At 38.4% G+C, this 24,193-nt stretch overlaps 1 protein-coding gene and 1 long non-coding RNA gene across 5 annotated transcripts in view; one reads left to right on the forward strand and one right to left on the reverse strand.

Moving 5' to 3' along the window:
* The window catches only part of Zeb1 (zinc finger E-box binding homeobox 1), a 162,215-nt gene extending 160,005 nt beyond the window's left edge, over positions 1-2,210 (reverse strand). For all 3 annotated transcript variants that reach the window (XM_047520024.1, XM_047520023.1, XM_047520021.1), the window contains exon 1: positions 2,106-2,210. In XM_047520024.1, coding sequence (XP_047375980.1) covers positions 2,106-2,163 — 58 coding nt within the window. In that variant the 5' untranslated portion in view covers positions 2,164-2,210. The remainder of the gene's footprint in view (positions 1-2,105) is intronic.
* On the forward strand, positions 1,351-10,161 carry LOC124961478 (uncharacterized). Of its 2 annotated transcripts, none has more exons than XR_007104250.1 (2): positions 1,351-1,882; positions 10,010-10,161. It is a non-coding gene; the product is annotated as an uncharacterized LOC124961478 (long non-coding RNA). The 2 variants fall into 2 exon arrangements; XR_007104251.1 differs by lacking the exon at positions 1,351-1,882 and adding an exon at positions 2,136-3,158.
* The last annotated feature ends 14,032 nt before the right edge of the window (positions 10,162-24,193 follow it).

Here is a 24,193-nt window from a genome sequence, read left to right on the forward strand (position 1 = left end):
AGTCATCTCTCCACAATGAGGATACCACATATACCTTTCGGTCGTAACTAACAGACCGTCTTTAAAATGCATATTTATTTGAAAATCTAAAATCATTCATGGAAGCAGTGATTTTAATGTCGGCTCAAATATGTTAAAAATATGTTTACGACTGGAAGAAAACATCTTGGAACAGCCTAAAACCTTCCTATCTGCTTCTAGACAGGAAATCCCACACAAAATCTAAAATTGCCAGGAAAGGTTACAAAACCTCGCGTTTCGCATCCCAGAGGGGAGGGAGAAAGAGAGCCCAGGCGCGGGGGGTGCACGGGGGGAGCGCGCGAGAGTTTTCACTTAAACACATATTTCCTCATTTTCTGGACGCTACACCGATCCCATCAGGGCGCATTTATTCCCCCACTCTTTAAAAACTCGTCGAAAAAATAACGCAGGAGCCAAAATGAGCTCCTGGGTCCGAAACGTACGCGTAATTCCTTATATAGACTCGGCCGCGGCCAGCGCAGGGCCGTTGCCGCCCATTATTATACAAACAGGTACCCGGCGCGGGCGGGGGCATCTCTCCGCCGCGCTCCCGCCGCCCCCGGCCGGCCAGTCTCGCCCCTTTCGCCACAGGAACTGTCCAGACAATAACAATCAGCAGACATTTCACCGCTGAGCAGAAGGAAGAGAAGGCACAGAATCGCCCCCAGATAAGCAGAAATACAATCAACTTACAACGTCTCTTCAAACTGGAAAAGGCGACCGTGCAACCACCACATGTTCGGGTCTCGATCTCTCTCCTTGTTTCTCTGTCTCTCTCTTTTTTTAAAAACTCTCACGCCAAGCAGAGGGGTGTGTGTTTCCCTGGCACATCAGCACAAATCAATAAACACTGCAGCTGCGGCATGAGCAGCAGCCCCGCGCGTCCGTCGGTCCGTCCGCCCCCTCCCCCACCCTCCTTCCACCCGAGACCCAGAGCGCCATCCAAGCTCCATTATCCGGCTTCAGCACTCCGTGCGTCCGGCCCAGGTAATAACTTCCCCAAAAACCGAAAGAGAAAAGAGAGGCGTAAGCACACAGTCCCATCCCGGCGCCCAGAGCGAGTCCTGCTCAGGGAGGGGGATCTGTCTTTGGTGCTTCCAGATCTCTTGAAACCAGGTAATAACTCCACAAACACACCCGCTGCCCGAGCTCGCCGCCATCCACAGAGCTGCCTGGCAGCAGCAAGTAGGTGCCCGTTCCTGCCTGTCCCCCCTGTGCCGCCCCACCAGCTCCGCACAAAATGGGGACCTCCCTCGCACGGATCCGCGCCCCAAGATCGGGAGCTCGGGGGCAAAGTGGCCGGGGGTGCAGAGGGAGGAGGGGCGTGTAGGGACCCGCGTCTCTCGAGCCCCGTTCCGCGAGCGCGCTGGTCACAACTTTACCGCCGCCGGCCGAGCCGGGTCCGCCCGCCGCGCGCACCGCCGGCGCCCGCGCACACGCGCGCACGGACAACACGCAGCCGGGCCGTCCGTCCCGCCGCCGTCGCCGCCGCCCGCCGCGCGCCCGCAGCCCTGCCCGAGCCGCGGGCCCCGGACTCCAGCGCCCGCCGTGGCCGTGGCGCGCGGAAGCCACTTTGCACGGTCAGCGCCGGGCACAAGTTTGTTCCTAGGCTCCCGGGGGCCTGGGCGCTGAGGGAGCAGAACGCAGAGAGGGTTGAAGAGGAGGGGGAGAGGGAGGCGCCGAGGGGCGAAAAGAGTGGGGAAAAGTGAGAAAAGAAGCAACAGTCGCTCCACCCGAGACCAGAAAAGTGGCCGGCCGCGTCCCTGCCGGCCGCCCTGCGCCGGGGATGCGGCGGCGGCGGCGGCTAACGGTCCAGGGAGGCGGCAGGGGCGGCAGGAGCCGCTAGGCGGAGAGAGACCAGGTAAGAGACATAACGGTTCAGGGAGAGCGAGCGGCCGCGGCGCGGCTCCGGCAGTGGCGGCAGCGGAGGGGGGCAGAGAGCACTACTTTCTACTTTCCCACTCCACTTTGCCCGTCCCTGCCCCGGCCGCCCCCAACCCGGCTCGCCCCCCTCATCCCCGGGGGCGCCCCGGCTGCCCGGCTCCCCCTGACTCCGCCGCTCCCCGGTCCCCTCCGCCACTCACCGTTATTGCGCCGCGGGTTCGCCTGCTTTCTGCGCTTACACCTGGGGCCATCCGCCATGATCCTCTCGCTTGTGTCTAAATGCTCGAGTCACCTCCTCCCCCTCCCTCCCTCCCCCTTCCCCCCCACCCCTCCGCCTCCACCCCTCCCCCCTCCCCACCGCACCTGGTTTACGACACTCGCGGCTTTACGACATCACCTTCCTTACACCTAGAGGCGCTCGCTCTACGGCCGGAACCTTGTTGCTAAGGGCTGGACGGTTTGCGGCAACCTAGGACGCTGCGGAGTTTGAATTGAGAGGAGAGGGAAAAGTTTTCCTCAGGTGTGGTTGGGTGAGAGACTGGGTCGTTGGGGATACTGTCGGGACGTGGTCAGAAGGGCGACAGGCTGTCCGAGTGAGAAAGGTGAAGTTGGAGGCTGCGGCGTTCCGCCTCTGAACTAGCCACACCCGCCGCGGCTGTCTAGGACGCAGACGGGTCTGGCTGCTGCTGCTCTGGACCCTGTGCCCTCAGAGCGGCCCCTCTGAGCGTCGCGAGCGTCTGTCGGCCCTCCCTCTTCCTGAAGGTTGGGCTCGGCTCCCACGCCTCGTTCGTCCGCCCTGCGCACTCCGAGGCCAGGGAGAGGGTCGTGCTCTGGGCAACCCCAGGGAGTTCCCATGATTCGGGGAAGGGCAGGCTCGGGGAATAGTGAGCGAGCGATTGGGGAACTCGGCCTTGGACGGCGAGGACACGCGGCGGCACGAAAGCGGCTACCTGACCCGCTGGGTCCTGACTCCCTTCCCTCACAGGGACGCACGGTTTTCCCCCTAGAGAACCAGGATGGGAAGTGACTTCAGTTAGGTCGAACTTCAGCTGGACCGAAAGAGACGAGAAGTTCCGCTTGCAGTAAAGCGGAATGAGTAATACCCACACAGTGCCTGTCTCACTTCCTCATCCGCGCCGGCTCTCACCTGCTGTCACCTTGGCCTCCCCCGCCCCCTGCCTTCCTCTCCGCCCTCCCCGCTTTCCTCTCGGGTAGACCGCCGGACTTGTAGGCGTCGCGACTTAAGAGTTCAGGTATTAAACAGGCCATGGTTTACTTCTTAAATGAGCCGTCGTCACTGTGAAAGGACCTTAGGGCAAGAGGCAGATGTTTTTTGATGCGGATTGCTGATTTTTATCTTAATTCCTTGACTTTGTACAAGTTCGGGGTTTTCTGAAAGACCATCAGTATGGCAACACAAATGCTGAAAAAGTTGTCTTCACAATGTAGGATTTGGATTTAAGTCTCTCCTCCTGCTCCCCGCCCGTTTTAAAGTGAGGAATTTTCTGAGAACAACTATATGGAATATGAGCTATATTTCAACTAATGTAGTTAAAATTAACAACGTAAGACCAATAAATAGAGATATCGAGCAAACAGAAACCTGACATGTGGGACTATTTAGAAATAATGTAGTACATAGTGAAACGGTACTAGCGTAGTAGATGCTCAGTAAATTTATGCCTACAATTTTTGTCATGCCTATGGCACCCCACCAGAAAATGTAGATGATTCATTGATGAATCTCTTCAAACCTTTCAGCTGAAATAACCTTACAGCTAAAGTCTGGTCATTTAAAATCAGATAGTTTAATCCTGAATATAAATGAAAAGATTCCTCATTTGCTTTGGCATTTTGAGAAATGCATTATTTATCATTGCATGAATGGGGCTGTAAGTTTTGTATCTGCCCTCTTTCCCAATACCAAAACTAGAATCATTGTTCCTAATGATCATTTTAAGGGCAGGCATTCTTCATTTCCCTCAATACCATGTTGACTGAAACTTATGCACATCAGAATGCTTGGTCCAATTGTAATTTTTCCTCCCCTTTTAAGGGCTATATGATATTCTTCAGTTGCCTTCTGCATCAGGTCATAGACTTTATCTTTTGCCAGAAATTCCCTCCATTTTTTTTAATTGCAGCCCTAATTTCCAGCCAGAAAAGAATCATATAAATATTTCTAACTCTAGCACATTTTATCTATCGTTAAGCTTAGGAATTACTATACATATCATTTTTTTCTTCTGACTTAAAATTCTTACCATGTTTCTTTCAGTGTTCATCCTCAACTTAAATAAGAAACAAATAAAATGAGTTAAAGTCATTTTCTTCCTTACTTTACTGATTGCTAATTTGATTAACTTGAACCAGATAACTTTTTAGGTATTTTTTTTTCTTATTTTTGTATCCTCAACACCTAACAGAGGGCCTAGTCATTAGTAGATACTTAATATTTCTTAAATAAATAAAATGTCCGCCTTCATCGCATACATTCCTGGGAACACTTGAAATTATGAATGTGAAAGCCACTTACTTTCATATCCAGTCTAATTGTGCTTGATTTTAGTTTCTCCATAATCGTTTTCCCTAAATGATTAATTCTGCTCAGTCCTAATTTTTATATTTGCACAGGAAGTACTGAGAGGCCAAATCTAATATAAATTTTGTGAAAGCAGTAGTTAACTGTACATTATAAATTAAATACTTGACTGATATACCTTATATAATGTTCTTGAAAACAATGAAATCTAGGTGAAAAGAAAACAGACAAAAGTAAATCAAAAAATAGTCCTGCTTTAAACTTGATACATATATGATAGTTGTTTCTCTCTTAAATGTAACTGATGATTGGAAAACTTTAGAATTGCTTTATAAAGAAAGCAATTTATTAAGATTTTGAGTAAATTGAACAGAGTAGAGGTTACTGATAATATGTTCTGCATTATTGGTTTTCAGTGATTATAATGCCATCATACAACTTTCATTCAGTATATGCTCCTGTTTTTAATGTGTCAATGAAATGTTAGCACTGCTTCTGCCAAGCATTGTGATTATATATGCTGAAGGACAGGTATTCTAAAAATGAATTCTCTTTTCCAAATTTACTGGGAAACTATAAATGGGTGGAATACTTTTAGTATTGATTTTTTCTATATATTTTTTCATAATTTGTAGTTATTTGCTTTTCATATAAGATTTGTATAAATTGATAGTTCAACAAAATTTTCAATTTTCAATTGAAAATTTTAAATTGTACATATTTCATGATGTTCCACATCAAAGGTATGATTTTCATGTACCTTACTTCCCAAACACATTTGAGTACAGCAATATATGATTTTCTAATCATCAGAATTTTAAAATTGGTTAATTTCATGGAAATCCAAATAGCATGTTGGTGTTCCTCCTCAGTCAGATGCCTATTTTCAATCCTAGAGCTTTGATGGGGTAAGGAATACATTTGATACATGTTATCCCTCAAAGTATGGAATATGGAGGTCTGTTCAAGTTTCTCCTTAATCCATGGCTCCACTAAGACTCTGAATCTGATTCACAATGGGACCAAAGAGTACAATGATCATTTCATTGCTGCAGTTTCACCAAATTCTGTAATCACAGAGTCAAACAAGGAAACATGACCATAGGATGATGTAGAACCAACAGTTGTCCTCAGGACCCATGCCAGTTTTTCAAATAAAGCCTCCCAGGAGGTGATAAAAAGGACAATTGTATATAAGTGAATAAACTGTTAACAGATGGGGCTTCTTATATGGGGAGCAAGTTTTCAGGGATATTTCAAGTGTAATGAGATGTTAAGTATAAATATATTTAGGGAGAGATGTTTGTAGGATGTCAGTGAAAATCCAAAAAAGTAAAACTAGTACTAATCTTTTCCATAAAATCACATTAGTTGAAGAAGATTGCTTTCAAAATCTGCCTCCATAAAAGACAGTTTTTATTATTGATATTACATGAACATGAAAACCCTTTTAAATAGTTGGAATTATAGATGAGTAAGAGCAGCATGAATATTTTGAAATTGAGTAAACTTTAAGTATTTGCCTTGATATCAGGAGTCCGATATTTGATTTCTACTGTTTTTTTCTTTGCTACCATGTATTTATTTTCTCTGACATCTTTTAGCCACTGATTGGTTGTGTATAGAGTATGGCTATTTCTTTGACCTACAGTCTGTGTAATCCATAGATTCTCAGTTACAATCATGACTACTGTTAAGCCCTTGAAATGAAAATTATACATATAATAAACATATTAGCTATATAGTATTTAAATATATAATATTTTCATATCGATATAGATATATCTCCTATGGGCAGTGACAGGCTTTAAATGTCCCACTATTGTGCTAAGCTCTTATAACAAAATTGGTGATAAGAAATACCTAGTGTTCAGTTATATCTGCAACTTCAAGATCTTGGTCAGACCTTTCTCATTCTTTCATCTCATGCCTTTTTTTTCTTTTCCTCACTCTCTTTATCCTACTTATATAACTAGACCAGCCATTGTGCCCCTCCCACTGACTTACTTTTTGATCATTCTCTTAATCTTCCTTTATGCCAGGTATGACAGCTCTGTTCAGATCATTTCCCTTTCTCTTTTAGGTTAAGATTTTTAAAATTGTTCCCAGCTCTAAAATGCTTTGCTTTTTCATATGATGCTTATTACTCTCGCACACAAAATTCATTCTCTGCCTTTCTGTGCTTTGAGTAGCTGACTTCTGTGGACAACATCAACCAGGCTCTTTTGCCCTCTGATTTCTGTTTGATTTCAACCAACTTGGGAGGCATTGGCAAGTGAACAGAAGGAGAGGAAGAGAGAGTTTAGGGTATTTATTTCACTCTTTTACCTGCCCAATTGTGGTTACAGCTTCATTCTACTAAGACCCATGGCCTTTGTCAGACACCTCTGCCTGAAGACCTTGCAGAATTCCAGAAACTACTACTTCCCTTTGTACCTTCAGGCCTATGGATGATAATGGTTGAATGCTTTATCATTCCTTCCCTTGAACCTGCTCAGACCTTTGTAAATAATGTCTTCATTATACTTTCTTCAGTTACCCTATGAGTGTGTCATCTGCCTCCTGCCAGGGCCCTATGTAACTCACAAATAAACATTAAAAATTAGTTTTAACAGTATTATCTTCCAAGAATTCTGCTCCCATGAATTATAACCTTAATGTTTGAATATGATGTAAATGCCTTCTGTCATACATTGAACATGTATATTTGCATGTTCTAATGTATATATACATGCAAAATCTAGTAAATACAATCGCACAGCAATCGTTCAATAACTTGGTAGAATGAAGACCTCTGTCCTAATTGATCCAAATCTAGTTGGGTTCACTTTATGTTTTTTGTTTTTAAAACAATAAGAGGAAAAATATTACAGTACCACAGAATTAAGGTAGAGATCCTAGCTAGTTGTCCCCAATGTTTCCTACTCTTTAATGATAAAACTGTTTACTCTTATCACATAGCTCCTTGAAATAATGTCTCTATTTCCCTTTCTGCATGTACCTAGGTGCTACTAGATATGACCAATGAGATATAAAAGTAGAAATGGTGTGTGCAACATCGAGGAAGTTCTTCAAAAGAAGATGATTTGCCATTCTTTTCTTCCTGGTGGTTGAAATTAGACCTGCTAGTTCAAGCTCCTTAAGAAAGGCAAAGCAACAAGACAGAAAGAGCGGAGTTCTTGACACTGAAAAACCATACTCAGCCCTTGACTTGCTACCTTCACCCACTTTTACATGGAGAGAAATAAACTATCTTATTTAAGTACAGTTATCTTAGGTTTTCTGACATATCGTCAAAATTATCTTGTTCAATGTGGGTATGTGTATTAGTTTCCTATTGCTGATGTAAAAAAATTACCACAAATTAACGAATTAAAATATTTATTGTAATTCTGCAAGTAAAAGTATAAAATGGGACTCATAAGACTAAAATCAAGGTTTTGGCAAGATGGGTCTACTTCAGAAGACTCTAGGGGAGAGTCTGGTTCTTTGCCTTTTCCAGCTCCTAGGCTGCTCCCATTCCTTGGCTCTTTTGCATCTTCTTCCATCTTCAAAGCCAGCAACATCTGGCACTCATTCTTATATTGCCAGCTTACTGGTTCTTTTTATTCTGCCTCCCTCTTCCACATAAAAAGGACTTTGCTCTTCAGTTGAACCCACCCAGATAATCAGAACATCTTCCTATTTCAAAAATCAACTGATTAGCAAGCTTAATTCCATCTGCAATTTTAATTCCCCTTTGTGGATATAACTTAACATTCACAGGTTTGGGTGATTAGGACATAAACACTTTTGGGGACCATTGTTCTGCCTACACAGTGTCCAAATTTTTAAGTTTTGTGATTGAGAAGTATGTTTTTACTTGATTTATCTTTGATACATATGCAACTTTATAGCATTATGCTAATTGGTCATTACTCTTTATAGAACATTTAGCATTGTGCCCCATGGTTTTTAATAATTATTCATTGGTTAATTTATTCAACTAATATTCTTGAGAATGTTCTATGTGACAGATATTGCATACAGTATCTAATCTCAAGGAGCTTACAGGTTTGTGGGAGAAACATTTCCAAAAAGGCCGTTATACAAATGTAAGGCAGGTATGGTATATGTAAGAGAGACAACTAAACTGAGGAAGTCTTTCTGAAAGTGCTTCTACTAAGCACTGTGATTATATATGTGAAGAACAGTTATTCTAAAAATGAATTATAATCTTCCAAATTTACTGGAAAAGTGTAAATGGGTAGAATATTTTCAGTATTGAGTTTTTTTCTTTATATTTTTCATAATTTATTTGCAGTTATTTTTCACACAAGATTCATGTATAAGTTAAGATAAAGTTCAACAAATTATTTTCAAGTTTAAATCATACATATTTCCTGGTGTTCTTCACTTTCCAAACACATTCAAGTTCAGCAATTTATGATTCTCTAAACATCAGAAATTTTTAATCGTTTAATTTCATGGAACTCTGAATAACATGTTGATGTTACTCCTTCATTCAATGCCTATTTTCAATCCTAGAGCTTTGATGGGGAGAGGTGAAAAAATTCAAAGATAAAAGTCACAGTGTATGCAAATCCTAAGGATGAAAGTATAGTGCTTTGGGGATGCATATCTGGTAGAATCAAGCCCCACATAGCTTATAATTCCCCATATACTTTAGAGTAGTTTGTCCATGTTCCTGGTTTAGCATTTATTACTTAAATATATGTGGTTTTTGTTTCATTTTGTTTATGTCTGACCCTTCTCCTAGTCATCTCTGTGTTTCTGATACTGAAAGCAGTACCTGTCTGAAGTATTCTTAATAATTATGGAAAGTTTTTGTCATTGGTGAGTCACTCCAGCACAGGGGTTTTGTGAAGAGCAAATAGAATAGTGTTTGTGGACTGTTCCATATGATATCTGGCATTTGATAAACAATACATGAAAGGTAACCAAAAAATAGCAGATTCTCAGGCAAAGATTAAAGTCAGATGTCAAGGGCATAATCCACTAGAATTCTTACATAGTGCCTTTATCTTCAAGGTTAAAAGATAATTTTTATCCCTGAAATTATCTTTTCAAGCATACGTGTAACTAAAGAGCAAAAGGAAGAGAGAATGTTAACATGTTTTGCTTAGCATTAATTGTAATATTATATTGTCTAGAAATGTTGGCTTACCTTAGCTATATTGTTTAAGGAACTGCCTCTACAATAAGTACACTTCCTATCCTAGGATAAATAACACTATTTGCAATGCAATTAGCTAGCCTGTGGTAGTTGCTACTCTTATACAGGTCCATTTTAAAAATGCAAGTTAAAGATTACGAAAGAAATAAGAGAATTGCCTTAGTTTTGTTTCTTGGTTTGTATGTTACAGACACCTATTTGAACTGTAGAAGCAAAAGTAGGAATTTATCATAAAGATATTAGTGATTTTTTTTTCATAGAATCCAAAAGTAGGAGTGAAGTCAGGTCTCACAAATGAAGAATCAGAAACACCTCTAAATGTACAGGTGGGTGCCTTTCCATTACTTGCCTCTGCATCTCTGTGTTTCTGTTTCATTTTGTTGCAGGGCCTACTCCTGTGCAGGAAGGTGGTCTGAACTCAGAAGAGATATGAGGAGACAGATAAGCACCTGCCATAAACGTTCCATTCCATAGTGCTTAGGGAAAAAAATCCTACCCCCAAAGTGTTATTCAATAAAGCTTGTATTGTTCTGTGTTTTTTCACATGTATAGTTAATGTAGTTTCAACTGTCAATTTCTCAATATACATATAATAACATATAATTTAGTATTATGCTGTTTTCACTTAACGTATATCCATTTTCCTACATAACTAAATAACCTTGATATTTGTCCTTTTTAATGATTTTAACATTCAAGTTGATAAGTGTAATTTACTAAGTCAGTTTCATATTGTTGAAAGTGTTACTTAATCATTTTTGTTTTATAAAGAATAAACACTTATAATACAGTATTGTTTTTGTTTGATTTTTGATAATGTACTCAAAGAATACTCTCAAAACTGGAAATACTTAGTACATGGAAATGATCGTATTTGTCTTTTTAAACAGATTGTCAGCTTGTTTTTGAAAAGGATTGAACAAACATCATGTCACTAGAGATTTATGAGTTTGACCTTGATTTAAAATTTTCCAAAATTGGTAGTTTTTTCACACAGACAGAAAACATTTGAATTCCTTGATATTTTAAGATAGATATATAGGAAAACACTTAAATGCAACAAGAGCATATGTAAACATACAATAGGTTCCATACTGGATTTAATCAATGATCACTCCAACTTTGGATCTTAAGACCCAATCAGGCTCTTTCATGTTAAATTCACCTTGATCTGGTTTTGAAAAACATTACTTTTATTTTTTTTTCCTGAAAATTTTTGCAAAAGACTGACTTTGGGTTTATAACCAGTTTTGTCTCTGAAATTATCTTACCTAGACTTTGTCCAAGGTGCTCCATTAATGCAAATGCAATTTAATCACATTTTTCTTTCAAGATTAATTTATAAGGTGTTCCTATAGCTCATAAAAATGCCCACAAAGAGCCAAATTGTTTTATTTCCAGCTTTGATCTTTTTATATTTTTGTTATAAAGGTTTAGGTACTTACATTTTTTTACTTCAGTAGCTATATTTTAATTAAAGGTAAAGTCATTCCTACTTAAAATAGTTTGTAAAATGTACACATTTGGAATCAGTGTTATTCAACATATTTTGGTATTCAAGTAACTGATGTAAATATTTGTGGGATTTTGTTATTTTCTTCACACAGAAGTAATTATTGTCATTAAATACATACCTTCTCTCTTTAGTAGTTCAATTTATTTCCTGAATCTACCCATTGATACCATGCTTTTGATTTATAAAAGCACCAATATATGCTACTTTTTAAAAAGTGTCCATTTTCCATATAAAATATATAAAGTCTTCCCACAGATATTTCATTAGCTAACTGGTGGTATTTTCAGTAAATGCCAAAAAATAAATTATGAATGTATAAAACATCAAATGTTTAGCACAAACTATAGCAGAAATGGTTCATAGAATAAATGATTCATATATTGTCTGCTAACAGAAAAGATTTAAAACATTGACATAAGAAATTAGTATTTTGAGCTGATCAATTAAATTTATTTCAGTTCTGTTTTATTTTCTAAGTCCATGGAAGACCTATTAAATTAAGAAAATGTATAGTTTTGAATTCTGTTTGTATTTCTCCTTTTTTCCTTACTACCTAGTTTACTTATATTTTTGTCTTTTCTTGAACTCACTTTCTCCAGACTTTAGGTACATTATGGGCATAAATCAAACCACTAAGATCCACTTTTGAATGTTGATATTTGTTTCAAAGCATGTCCTTGTTCCATCTGCTCCCCTCTGATTTCTACAAAGCTGACCTAAAGGCTATCAACCGGACAAAGGCATTTGATGCAAAGAATTTGACAACTCATTAGCTAGAAACCTATTCCCTGAATAATTTAAAATTGTTTGAAGCCTTTCTCCTATATATGAAACTGTTCTATAGTTCTATTCATTTTTGCATTCCTCCTTTGTATAGCTTTGGAAAACACAGATCAGTGTTACAGCAGCAAAGGACATCAGGACTTGGAAGACGCTTTGGACCTCTTAATTCCAGGCCACTTGATAGCAGACACAGTTCATTACACAGGAAAATTGCTTGATCTTGGGAAAAGAGGGTGCTGTAGGTGAGGGAAAATGAGTTAGTCACCAATACAGTTCACCTTGCAATTCAGTCGTTTAGATCTAACTAGAGAACGATTGCTGCCATGTTCCAGACAAAGAATGAGAGCTTCTTTCTACTCTAAGATGGCGAGTCATATCTCATCTCTGTTTAGATTCTAGGGAAAAGAATAAAGGGAAAAAAGGAGGATCCTTTTCCCACTCCTTTCACCCCTCCCAATCTGCCCTTTATTCTTCATTATACAAATCCTGTGTTTAAATTCTTTTGAACTTGATAAACAAAATCATACCTAGGCATCTTCTAGGACAAGATTGTGAAGCATAAAAAATATGTAAATATTCAGAAAAATAGAAGCAGAAGTAATTCAGTGAATATTTTGTTAGATGTTCAATATTTCTATAAATATTCTCATAATATGCAAAATTTTAAATAACCTATGATTCTTTCTATACGCACTCTTCTGTAGTTGAGCAATTTCATGAAAACGAAATATTCCCCCTGCTCTAATGATTCACTTTCTGAGAAGATCCCCCACCACCACCACCCACATCCTTCCCCATCTGCCATTTATTTATTCTTCATTGATTGCCCTGGTCTCTCACCACCCACCCCAAGTTTTTAACATATTTATTTCATAGTCAAGTGTTTCATGCCATATGTCTCATGCTACATTATAAACACTTTTATTCCCAGAAGCTTGTATAACTCCTGTTACAGTTATGAGCATATTTGAATATACATTTTTAAATAGATATGTCATAACTATACTATTTATGTCAGGTATAGGAAGGAGATCAGAGTTTGCCTCAGAGCAATTGATTAATAACCTGAACCTAACTTGATAGGAGGCACAAAAACTGAAAAACGGTAACCTTTTTAAATGGACTACCCATCATACGTGATTAACCATTACATTTTAGTACCATTACGTATATTAGTATATTGTGAGTTCTGTGAACAAAGGAAGAAAAGTTTGATATTTGGAGCAAGAATCTTTAAAATGACTAGGCAAAATCAAAAGTAAAAAAGAAAAAAATGAAAAATGACAGAAGTTGATAGTCTTTTTGGTTTTCCAAAACAGCTTAAACTCTGAATTAGAATTTAGAAGCCCTTCTAATTGGGGTGAGATGGAATCTTAGGGTAGTTTTGATTTGCATTTCTCTTATTACTAGAGATGTTGAATATTTTTTCATATATATGTTGATTGTAGATCTTTGTGAAGTGTCTGTTCCTTTCCTTAGCCCATTTGTTGATTGGGTTATTGGTATTGGTGTAGAGTTTTTTGAGTTCTTTATAGATTCTGAAAGTTAGTGCTTTATTTGAAGTATGAGTGGCAAAGATTTTCTCCCACTCTGTAGGCTCTCTCTTCGCATTGCTGATAATTTCCTTCGCTGAGAGAAAGCTTTTTAGTTTGAATCTATCCCAGTTATTAATTCTTGCCTTTATTTTTTGTGCTTTGGGAGTCCTGTTAAGGAAGTCTGATCCTAAACTGACATGTTGAAGATTTGGACCTACTTTTTCTTCTATAAGATGCAGTGTCTCTGGTCTGATTCCAAGGTCCTTGATCCATTATGAGTTGAGTGGAATAGAAAGAGATCTAGATTATCATTGAACATGAAGACATATGACAATATATCTTTGGAAATTTGACAAAGAAAATATCAAAAGTATGTCTTCTAAAGTAAATGCCTCTATTGAGTAAATGCCTCTAATATTGCTTTGCTGGTAGCATAACCCACAAATATAATAAAAAGATTGTTTTGAAACAAAAAGGTCTTTCTTATGTTAACATAGTATATGAAGCCAAGAACTAATAACTATTGTCATACCTTTTAGACCAAAGCAAAGTGTCATCCAGCTACATAATTAATTAGTAGAACTCTGAAAGTATTATATCCCCAATATACACAAATTAGAAGAGTTAAGTCATGATCAAAATAGAGATGAAGGAAGAAGTTATTTAAGATATCAAAAGATGATGTTGTGGAAAGAAATCTAAAAAAAACAGCAACCTTTCTCAGGAAGTTGTATCACAGGACTGTCTCTAGTCAAAAATTACTTCCAAGTTGGAAGAAATCTTAGAAGTCTATCAAAATAATAATGTAGAGTAAAAAAGAATTCCCTTTTACCACCTAAAAAAAGTTTCAAGAGACTTTACAGAATTAAAACAAAGATTTAGAACTAAGGTTGATGTCTGCAAGAATATGATTTTATACACATACACACAAGATAACAGTGATTGAGAATTCTATAAGGTACAATGGAATAAGTGTGTGTTAACTGGGTAAATGAGAAAATGATTATTATAACAAAACAGTAGAGGCCTAGTCATAGTATTAAAGGGGGAGGACTACTGCAAAGAATATAGTTAAAGATACAAGTAGTATTTTTTCCAGAAAGAAATGTCAACAGAGAATATCTTTTAAAAGTCACTCAAGTGCTGGGAAAACTGGATGTACACATGGAGAAGTATAAAATTAGATATTCATCTCACACACTACACAAAAATCAACTCAAAATGGACTTAAACATGAAAAGTAGCAGAACTAAACATAAGGGAAAATCTCCAAGACATTGGTCTGGGCAATGATTGTTTTAGATATGATTCAAAAAGCATAAGCAACAAAAACAAAAATAGATGAACAGGATTATAACAAACTAAAAAGCAAAGGAAACAACAGAGTGAAGAAACAACCTACAAAATGGAAGAAAATGTTTGCCAACTAGACATCTGACAAAGGGTGAATATCCAGGATATATAAGACTCTGGAAGAACTTAACAACAATAAAATAAGTAATCTAATATAAAAATGTGCAAATTGTCTGAATAGACATTTCTCAAAAGAGGAAATACAAATAACCAACAGGTATATTTAAAAATTATTTAATGTCACTAATAAGGTAGATGCAAATTAAAACTACAATTATTACCTCATACCTGTTACCAAAAAGGCAAAAGGGAAGTGTTGGCTAGGATATGGAGAAAAGGAAACCCTTATAAACTGTTGATAGGATTGTAGACTAGTACAGACATTTTAGAAAACAACACAGGGCTTCCTCAAAAATTTCTAAAAAGAACTACCATATGATCTAGTAATTCCACTAGTAGGGATATATACAAAGTAAATGGAATTAGTTTATTGAGGAGATTTCTTCATTTCTATGTTCATTATAGCACTATTCACAATAGCCAAGATAGAGAATCAGCCTAATTTCTACCAACAGATTAATACATAAAGAAAATGTGGTACATATACACGGTGGAGGACTATTGAGTGTTAAAAACAAAGGGATCGGGTCATTTGCAACAACTACATGAACCTGGAGCACATTGTGTTAAGGAATGTAAGTGAGGAAGAGAAGGAAGAAATACTGTGTAATCTCACATGTGGAATCCAAACAAGTCAAACTTGGAGGCAGAGACCAGAGACTGGGTGTGGGGAAGGCTTGGGAGATTTTGGCCAAATCATTCAAATTTTTAGATAAGAGGAATAAGTTAAATCTATTATGTACCATAGTAACTTTATAACAATACATTATGTACTTGAATATTGCCAAGAGTAGATTTTAAGTGTTCTTGCCACCAAAAAGAAGTCTGTAAGGTAATGCAAATGTTAACTAGCTTGATTTAGCCAATCCACAATGTATACATATATCAAAACATCAAACCATATACCATAAACATACACAAATTTTACTTATCAATTTAATCAAACAAGTCATTAACAAAAATCTTGGAACAAAAGAAATTACAGTGAAATTGAGTATTTAAAGGCTTCTGGGTTGAGCTTACTATTGGTTTTAAGACTTCACTGTTCTTTCAGTAGCAGGGAAGGTCAACTTGGTTGGTCATTCCAGAAAATCCTGTAGGATTGCTTTTAGAAGACTGCAGCACATGTACCTAAGTAAGATAAAACAGAAACCAGGTATTAAGCCAAAGATACCAAAAGATGCCATTGAAACTTATAAACTTAATGTGGATCCAAGGAAGAATACCTGAGTCTTTTTAAAAGAGGGAGAGAAGGATTCATTCATTCATTCATTCATTCATTCAGCAAAAATATTTATCTGCTTTTATGTGCCTAGGCACTGTTCTAAGTTCTTGGCAGACTTAAAGAAACCCGAAACAAAAATCCCTGCCAAGCAGCACATACATTCTTCTGGAATGAAACATAAAATAAGCAATAAAAAGATAAATTATATAACATTAGAAAAAGATTTAATGCTACAGAATAATAAAGCAGAGTGATGGTGATTGGAGATGTGGAGGCATCATGGTTTCCTTTTAAGTTACAGAATCTAAAAACTCAGTTTTCTGTGATCTGTAACATTCTCAGAAAGGTGCACATTAGTATATTAAGAAAGAAGTCAGTGGAGCCAGCATGTGGGGCCTGCCCAGTATGATTTTTAACTATCAATAATTCACTTTCAGTTCAAAGCAGGTGTCATAGCAAAAAGTTGTAGAATTCCTGTAAGAGAAATGCTATAATTAACAAAATCTGTGATGTTTCCCATTAATTGAATCCCTGACACCTGTTCTTTTTATTTACCTTACTTTTGTTTTTCATTTTGGTAAATACTATTTCTCCACTATTTTAAAAACAAAATAATTGAACATATGTGCAGTTTTAGTTATAAAACATTTACATTTTTTCATCAGTGTTAATGAAGATATAATTGTCTATGTCTGTGTGCCTGAGAAAATAGGGATAATTTATTTAACAACCACAGATGAATATGTATAGCTCATCTGTTTAAGCAGAGGCTAAAGAATTATAAAGGGATTTACTAGCTTAGGGATAGGATAGGGACCTTGCATCTTTTGCTTAGCTCTTTTAATTTTATTTCAATGATGTTACTGCTGTAATAGTTCTACTAGAGGTCATTGTTAATGACACAATTTTAAGACCATACAGACACAATAAATTCAAGACCATATAGATACTTCTGCCTCTTTTCTCTGTCCCTGAAAGATCATTACAATTAGGAAAACAATATATTATTATTAAACTGCAATAGTAATGGTTTAAGGAAATTTGTTCTGTTTACTAGTTAAAATCTCACTTCACCCTCATTAATAATGTCATGATGTCAGAAAGATTCACTGGAAACAGGCTTACAGAGGTTATTACCAAAGGCACTGAACTACTGGGTCTCAGGGTAGAAAGCACCATGTGTTGGGTTGAGGTGAATTCTACAAACAAACATCTAAGCTATTTCTGTTTAAGTGGCATGTTTTTGTTGTCAAAACTGAGACAGAATTGAATAGGACTGACCAAATCTAGATATTGTTATTGTCTAGGTGAGCACGTCATTTAATGACTAAGCATCTCTCCTCTTTCTCCACTTTTCCTGTTTCTCTTCCCCAACCAGGGGCTCAGCTCACCTCCTGTCACCTTTCCTTTTCATCTTTGGGATAGGGACTGAACTATTATAATCTCAAATAAGGGAAACAACCAGGTATGTACAAGAATTTCAGTTGACTAGTTTAATGTTACATTCACTTAGTCTATGAACTTTAAATTTTTTTAAAAAGCAAAATAATATAATAATTCTTAATAATTCATGATTTTTAATATTGAAAAAACTCAAACTGGATATTATAAATGAATATTTCAAAACCAGTTTTTTTTTACTATTTTGTATATAAGTTATGAATCAAGCCAAAATTTTAGAATTCAAACTTGTGAAATGTTCCAGTCTCAATATTCATTATTACAGAAGTAGAATTGCTAAACACTGCGTCATTTTAGTCTTTTACTATAAATTAATAAATGTCTGGAACATTAACTGCCATAGGCTTTGCCTCAGGTTTCTCTTTCCAACTTGTCCATTAACTAGATTTACAAAAGAATAACCTATTGCATTTTGTTTTATGAAACAGTGACAATAAAAAATGGCTAGAAATCCCAAGTGTATGTTTTATTGGTGTTCAAAAATTTTATTTTTGGAATTTGTTTTGCACTATACCAAGAGATGGTAAACAAGCTACTTGTATATTAAATAATGAGATGAAATTTAGCATTACCACAGGAGTGCCGCACCTGGTGATCAAGTGAAAAGCATCATATTATTTACAGAGTATCATTAAAGATCAAAATAACTCCCCAGTTAAGGAGATTTACAGCCTCATTTCCAGATTTTTATAGGTTTATTAGGATATTCTTCCTTATTGCTCAAATGGCTTACTACTTTTGGATTTGGGGATTTTCTCCCTGATTTGCTTTTTAACTGGAAATAAGACAAAGTGAGCCTTATGCTGAATCCCATAGCATCTTATCCACTCAAGGACATTGATCCTGAAATGACCTCGTTTCTCCTGCGCCAGTGTTCCCTTCAGTAATACAATGTGCTGTATGTTAAATCCAATGGTTACTTCTCAACCTTCATATACCTCAAGAGAGTAAATGCCCTCTCTTCTTTTAGCTTCTGGGACACCATACTTGCTTGATTTCCCCAAAGCTACTCCTTTTTCATTTCCTCTTACCTGTTTTGATCTCTCCCTTTACTAAATATCAAAATGCCAGCACTCAGTCCTTGGATATCTCTCCTTCTCCTTTCACATGCCTCCCCTTAGTGATTATAGCAACTTTGTTGATTTTAATTTTCATCCATCTACCAGTGGCTTCTCCATAGTCTGTCAGCTGGAACTCTGGGCTTATTTGGCCTTTCTGTTTGGATGGCTAATAGACATTGCAAACTTAAACTGTTTCCAGCTGAGCCTCTTGTATCAAACTGTCTCCTTCAAACCTATTTACTCTTTGTGAAATCTCTGTTATATCATACAGTAGTAAGTCCATCCTTCTAAAGGCTCAGGCTGAAACCTTGGAGTTCCCCTTGACTCCTCTTTTTCTTAATCCCCCATTCAATTTTTCAGAACATTCATATATTTGATTTTCAAAATACAGCCAAAATTTGACTATTTTTGGCTAGTTTCCCTACCACAATCTCGGTTCTATGAACATCATCCCTTCTTGTACTACCACAATCTCTCCCTCTGGATTTCCCTGCTTTTACCTTTATCAACTTTCAATATGTTTCTACAGAACAGTCAGATAAAATACAAATCAGATCACGGTCTTTGCAAAACTCATTTAAACAATAATCAAAATTCATATAGTGGTTTTCAAGATCTATATGATCTGTATACACCCTAACTCTCCACACTTAGCTTCTCCATCCTTCACTGTGCTAAGCCACACCAGCTTCCTCGGTATTTCTTGAATATTCCAGGCATGTTCCTGCCTTAAACAGAGGTTAGAACACAGTCTCTCAGATTCCAAAGCCAGTTCCTAAATCCAAACAACTTATCCAGAGACTCTGGAAATCTTAATCAGAATATTCTCATAAAAACATAGTACCTTAACCATATAGTAGTTTTTAAGTGCTCTAAATTATACTAGTTTTTAAATGCTCTATTAATAGCAATTGTAAACATGGTACTTAATTTTTTAGATGAAAGGAGAGGGGCTTTACTGGGATATAACACCAGACGGTCAAAGCAGATTGGAGACCAAGGAGGTTGGATATAATAAAATAAGGAAGATATCCCCACTGCCACTGCTGCCCTGGAGGCACCAGCCAGAGCAGTCCCTTTGTGAGCAAAGGGGAGGAATAAAGGAATTAAATGAACCCACATTTGTAGGAGACCTGAGGTATGTCTTGGGTATGGAGAGATCAGAGATCAAAGACACTGCCTGACTAAACTGAAAAGCATGATACATGATATTCTTGTGTAGGAAAGGAACCACATCTCTCCTGGATACCCACAGAAGACAGAGGAAGGAACCACTTTGCATCCCAGGCATGGGGCCAGCAACTGGGGAGCCGATTCCAGTTAACCCAAGTTTGACCCAAAATATAGGCCTGGCAAACCCACACTGCATGGCATAAAGTGTGCCTAAGTGACAAGGAGAAAATCAAATGTGGAGAGAGCTTTACACAGGGGACAACTGGTTATGGAAATGAACCTGGCTTTCCCCTACCCCTGCAATCTACCAGCTTGCAGGACTGGCTCGGAGAGATGCACCTGAACAGGAATTCAATAAGGAAGAGTTTGGAGAAATTGAGTTTGTAGATTGAAGCCAGGACCAGGAAATGTGGGGTCTACAGGGGATGGACTGGACTAAGAATTAACTCCTCCATCACACAAGTGGAACCTGGGGAGATCCCTGGGGTGCAGTCTTCCAGCATGGAATGGCAATTGCTGGGCCCTGGAGGTGCACTGATTTAAAATCTTCAGAAAATTAGCATTCAGCAAAGAGTCTGGAGCCCACCTACACCTAAACCCTGCTTCCAGAAATTCTGACTATGGGATTTACCTCTCTCACTCTAGCAATCCTGAGTAGGGAGCATCATGCTCCAGATGACCCCATCTAACACTGCTGAGAAGAGAACCTGAGAATCTTTCGAACTCCAGTGGGAACAATTATTTAACTGTCCATTAAGACCCTTTTCTTTTCTCTGTTTAATTGTGAATCTTAATGGTTCATGGACATTTGTACATACACGTATTTGGTTTTTTTTCTCAGAGCACTTTTGAAACCAGTTATCTTTCATAGATCAGCATTTTGAGGACTAGGATGTTTGATTAGTCATTTCAGTTTTGTTTTGTATTCTTCTTTTTTAAATTTTACTTTGTAGACTGTTTTTCTCTCACTTATCTGATTTCCCTTGATTCTCTTTCTCTCATTTTTTTCTGCTAACAGCTAATATCTATTATCTCTTTCACTCTTCCTTTAATTTTTTACTTCTATTTTCTCTCCTCCTTCATAATCATCACATCCTACATTACTTCTGTTCTCTCCATGTCCATCATTTGAAATTGTAAACCCCCTTGCACACTTACTATTTTTACTGTGGGCAATAACTGATCTGCTTATTATGACAATTAATATTGTAGATATCATAGCAGGAACTACTTGGATTAACACTGTATGTTGTTTGCAATGATTATTGTTATTTGACTTTCCCTAAATGGTGAGGTACTGGAAACTTTCAGGGACACTAAAGTCCACAGGATAGAAACTCTACAGACCCAGATCCATACTGTTAGATGGGTAGACACACAAACAACAAGAAAAATCAAGGGAACAAATTGACCCAAGCAAACCAAGATACTTCAAAAACAGAATCCATGAACACCATACAGTGGAAGAAATGTCAGAGAATGAGTTTAGAATGTTCATAGTTAAACTGATCTGTGAGGTAAAGGATTATGTAAGGAGTGAAATCAGAGATAAAATACAGGAAGCAAATATCAATAAAGAGATATTCTGAAGGGAAAAACAGAAATCTTCAAAATGAAGAAATCAATGAAACAAATTAAAAATGAAATGGAAAGCATCACCAACGGATTAGACCACTTGGAAGATGGAGTTTCAGGCAATGAAGACAAAATGTATAATCTTGAAAATAAAATTGACCTTGGGGAAAATATGTTAAGAGACCATGAACAGAACTTCCAAGAAATATGGGATAACCCAAAAAGACTAAATATAAGATTTATCAGGATAGATGAAGGCTCAGAGATACAAACCAAAGGAAAGCAAAATCCTTTCAATGAAATAAGATGAGAAAATTTCCCAAACCATAAGAATAAAATGGTAAATAAAACACAGGAGGCTTATAGGACCTGAAATATACAAAATTACAACAGACCCACACCAAGGCACATTATTAAGAAAAAGCCTAACATACATAATAAAGATGAAATTTTAAAAGGCTTCCAGATAAAGATAACAGGTAACATTTAGAGGGAAACCAATCTGGATCTCAGCTGATTTCTCAACCCAGTCCCTCAAAGACATGAGGTCTTAGAATACAATATACCAAACTCCGAAGGAAAATGGATGCCAGCCAAGAATACCCAGCAAAATTAAGCTTCAGAACTCAAGTGATGAAATAAAAATCTTCCATTATAAACAAAAGTAAAAAGAATTCACAACTAGAAACTCTGGAATGCAAAACATATTCAATAAGATATTTCATCAAGAAATGAAAAATAAAGTGGAAAACCAGCAAAGGGAGGAAATACACTAGAAGAGTCAATTAAAGGAAAACATTCAAATTAAAAACCAGAAATAAACATTAAAGGAATCAAAATCACTTCTTAATAACATGGTGTATAAATGGCCTAAACTCAGCAATCAAATGACACACACTGGCAGATAGGATTAAAAAACAAGATCTAACAATATGCTGTATCCAGGAGACTCCCCTCATAGACAAAGACATTCACATACTGAAGGTAAAAGGATGAGAAAACATCATTCACATGAACCTCTTAAACAAGCACAGGCTTCTACCCTCTTATTAAATAAAGTAGACTTCAAAGTTAATCAGAAGGGACAAAGAAGGCCATTTAATATTTCTTAAGGGAATTGTACATCAACAAGACATGACTTTGTAAAATATTTATGCCCCAGACAATGGAGCAGCTATGTACATCAACCAAACCCTTCTCAATTTCAAGAATCAAAAAGACCACAACACAATAATACTGGATGACTTTAACATGTCTCTCTCATTGCTGGATAGATCCTCCAAATAAAAACTAAATAAAGAAGCTATAGAACTAAAAAAATATAATGAATAGTTTAGACTTAACAGACATATATAGAATATTTCATCCATCAATGACTGAATACACTTTCTTCTCAGCAGCTCATGGCTCCTTCTCTCTAAAATAGACCATATCTTAGGCCATAAAGCAACTCTTAGCAAATACAAGAAAAAAATAGAGAATACCTTGTATTCTATCAGATCATAATGGAATGAATTTATAAATTAATGATAAAATAAAAAATAGAAGCTACTCTAATACCTGAAGACTAAATAATATGCAGATGAATGACCAACGGATAGCATAAGAAATCAGTGATGAATTTTTAAAAAATACTTAGAAGTAAATGAGATTAGTGACAAAACATCAAAATCTCTGGGATAATCTCAAAGACCTAGAAAAAGACACCGAGATCGGATGCCATGCTGAGCTAGCCAGCCCACCTAACCCCCAAGCCGAGGTTGGATGCCATCGCTGAGCCTGCCTGCCTGCCCCCCTTCTGCTGAGGGACACTGCACTTGCCTTTGTGCTGACTCAGTGCACCATCGCTGGGGCTCCCCAGCTTCTTTGGAGGCTGTTGCAGGCATTTTGAATTATTCCCGAGGACGTGGCCATCATCATCAGAAGGGCAGCTCCCTTCCTGAGACACCTACAAGAGACTGGAGGCCCTTTGTCAGGACTCAGGATTCAAGAAGAGGAGGTATTGAGAGACTCGGGACCAACTCAGAGAAGCCGGGTGAGTCTCTCCCACTGGGCGAGGCTCCCTGGATGGGTCAGTAGTCCCAGAATGCAGGAAACTTTGTGGAGTAGAGTTGTACAGCGAGACTCCCCCGCTGGAGCTGTGAACCCAAACAACCAAGAACATTGTGAGGAGGACCGCCCAGCAAGAGGCTTCAGTGCAGAGTGAGGGTCCCAGGCCTGGGCAGTAGGTCCAGTCCCCAGGGAACAAAATAGAGGAGGGCCGCTCAGAGAGAGAGTCCCTCGCAGGGTCAGGCCCCCCAGATCAGGTGGTAGTTCCGGGCCCCAGGGAACATCACAGAGGAGGGCTGCCCAGGGAGAGTCTCAATCTCAGGGCAAGACTCCCTGGCCCAGGAGGTAGGTCCAGACCCCTGGGAACGTCACAGAGGGGGACTTCCCAGCCCAGGTGGTAGTTCTGGACCGAAGGGAACTTCTCAGAGGAGAGCTGCCCAGCGAGATGTCCCCATTGGGTAAGTATTCCCCACCAGGTGAAGCTTTCCCACCAGGGTGGTAGAACCAGACACACAGGCCCAGACCAGCCATGCCCCAACCCACAGTCTAGTTCCCCTTTTGACTGACCCATCAGTCAACAAGTGGAGGCACCTCTTCCCACCAGCAAGAAATATACCCCACCTGAAGGTCACACCCTAGAGAGGCAGCTTCCTTGTGGAGAAAACTGGAAATTCATATGCAACAGAATGAAAATAAACCCCTATCTCTCACCCTGCACA

Source organism: Sciurus carolinensis, chromosome 12 (assembly GCF_902686445.1).
Source record: "Sciurus carolinensis chromosome 12, mSciCar1.2, whole genome shotgun sequence".
Lineage (NCBI taxonomy): Eukaryota > Metazoa > Chordata > Mammalia > Rodentia > Sciuridae > Sciurus > Sciurus carolinensis.